Source organism: Eurypyga helias, unplaced genomic scaffold, assembly GCF_000690775.1.
Source record: "Eurypyga helias isolate BGI_N326 unplaced genomic scaffold, ASM69077v1 scaffold6567, whole genome shotgun sequence".
Classification (NCBI taxonomy): Eukaryota; Metazoa; Chordata; class Aves; order Eurypygiformes; family Eurypygidae; genus Eurypyga; species Eurypyga helias.
The window spans coordinates 2101-4551 of record NW_010259709.1 but is presented as its reverse complement, the minus strand read 5'-3'; the positions used below and the strand labels follow the sequence as shown (position 1 = coordinate 4551).

Sequence of the window (2451 nt, the reverse complement as noted above, 5' to 3'; positions counted from 1 at the left end):
CCGCCCCCCCGCCACTGCAAGTCGATGGCCAGCGGCTGGGCCAGAGCGGGACCCAGCAGCTGCCCATGCTGCGGGGACACGGGCTGCTCCCACCAGCCATGGTGGGGAGAGGACTCTGCCTGGATCTGGTGGAAAGGAGGCCAACCACGCATCGATAAGATGAATTAGTTGTCTCAGCAGCACCGGCAAAATGAGCGAGAGGAGTGGAGCCCGTGAGGCCCGGCCTGCTTTGTTTCAATTACAGCAGCTGCCAGAAGAAACAGATAACCTCAATATTGATGGCAGGAGCAGCAGCCAGAGGTGCCCTTGCAGGCTGCTAGGAGCAGGTAGAGGAGGAAGGGGGAGGAGGAGGAGGAGGGAGGGAGCAAGAGAGATGGAGGAGGGGTAGCCAGCATGCTGTGGGAGAGCCTGGCTGGCTGCCCTGGGTTGGTGAGAAAGACCCACCTGATCCCATTGCCCTTGTCCCCACCAGGAACAGCTCCTCTTCCCCCTGGCTCTTGCCCCAGTGGGTAGGCAGTGCATCCTCCCTCAGAGACAGGGTGGAGGGGTGCAGCCTTCCAGGAAGTGGGGCAGAAATTCAGCTCAGAGCATCAGCCGCAGGACACACACCACAGCATGGTGCTGCCTAATGCTGAGCAGAAAAACCTTTACTGTGAGGCCCGGAGGGGAGATGTGGAGTTTAGGGGAGGCATTGAGTGAGGCTGGGGATGATGGATGGAGCTGAAGAGCTGCAGAGCTGGGACAGGCATGGGGGTGTCCTGGGGTGCAGGTAGGCAGGGCTGTCTGCCAGGGAGGCAGCACCCAGCTGCTTGAGGGCTGATCGGCCCCCAACACTGTGCACGCAATGGGGACCAGGCTAGGCAATGGGGACAAGATGCCCACAATGGTCTAGGACTGCATGTGGCCCTGTGACAGCAGCTCATGGCAGGCACTCCAACATCACACCCACACGTCAGAAATCGGGGTGCCAAGCCAAACTTCCTCCTGGCAGTGCAGGGTTAATGTGCCCAGGGACTGGACCAGGCCCTGGGGTCACAGTGGGACAGGAGGTAACCACAAGGCAGGAAGAGCTTGGGGTCTTTTCAGTCATCAACCCCTTTAACCCCCATTGTTCTCCGCACTGGGGAATGCTTTATGGGGTCCATATCCAGCCCCAAATCCCTCCCTGTGCCAACACAGGGCCAGCCCAGTGCGGAGCAGCCCCCCACCCTCTCTGAGGACAGGGCACCAGAGACCAGGGTCCGCTTCACAGAGGTTTTATTCGTACTCGGCGTATCCACATCACCTTCCGAGCTCTCTTCTCCCCCAGGAAAGCCCCCCGGATCCTCACCCCCTCCTCCCAGCGCTGTGGGCCAAGGACACAGCCCCTCAGACTCCAAGAGGGGACAAGGCCGCCATCTTGCGGCCACCCATCACCACTGCACATGCCCGTGTGCAGGGCCTGCAGGGTTCCCAGGATGTGACAGCTATGGGGCTACAGGGTTTAGACCCTGAGGACTTGTGGCCTCACACCGCTCCCAGTGCCCCCAACCCCTGGTATCACGTCCTGCGTGGCACACGCTGGCCCTCCCCTCGCTCCCCGGCCAGGACACCCGGGGGTGCCAGGCTGGGCAGAGCGTGCTGCTCCAGGCCCGGTTCTGGTCCCTCCACCCTTGCCCTGCTGCTCGGTGCAGTGTCAGCCAGCAGTGACCGGGGACCTCCCGGTTTGCACGGCAGGCTTCATTGAGCACGGAAAGGCTGGCAGCGGCAGAGGAAGGCTCAGAATGGAGCCCTGGGGCTGAAAATGCAGCACCTCGAGGGGTCTGAGGGGGAGGCTCATCCCTGGTCACGGCGTGGGTGCATGACCCCCGTGGGGGATGCGAGAGGGGGTGGTTATACCAACACTGCTGGTGACCAAGAGCCCAAAGCAAGTCCTTTTGTGCCTCTGGGAAGTGAGTTGGTGTGTTCTGCACACTACAGGGTTCTTCTGCAAGGCTGCCCAGCCTGGCCTAGTGCTCATTTCCCACCTGCTTCTGCCCCTTGGGATGGGGCTGGCCGTGGTTTCCGTGGTGGTGGTGAGCATGGCCTGCAGATCTGTGGTCCCCACTCGGGTCTGTGTCTCTCTCGCTGCTGGCCACATGGTGGTGATGAGGATGGAGCGGGTTGTGCTGGGGAGTGGGGGTCTCTGACTCCTTCCCCTCTTGTTCGGGAAGCGGGCTTGGGGCTACAGGGGCCTCCACGGTACTGTTAGCCTAGGAAAAGTAACGCAAGGGTTGGCGTGGCGTGTAAAGGCACACACAGCCCCGCCGTGTGCCTGTGAGCAGGCCTGTGAGCTGGGAGGAGAGCAGACATCATCTGTCATGCCGAAAGCTGTGTGGGTCAGAGCAAAGGCTCTCCAGCTCAACCCAGGGCACAGGGAGGACAGGAGAGGCTGGCGCACCTAGAGCTTTGGCGCAAGCTGTCTTTGGGCCA

At 61.8% G+C, this 2451-nt stretch overlaps 1 protein-coding gene across 1 annotated transcript in view; it reads right to left on the bottom strand.

Moving 5' to 3' along the window:
* Positions 1–1988: 1988 nt before the first annotated feature.
* LOC104511939 (selenoprotein Pb-like) overlaps positions 1989–2451 on the bottom strand; it is a 1849-nt gene continuing 1386 nt past the window's right edge. Inside the window, 1 exon segment of the mRNA XM_010154738.1 lies at positions 1989–2231. Coding sequence (XP_010153040.1) covers positions 1989–2231 — 243 coding nt within the window.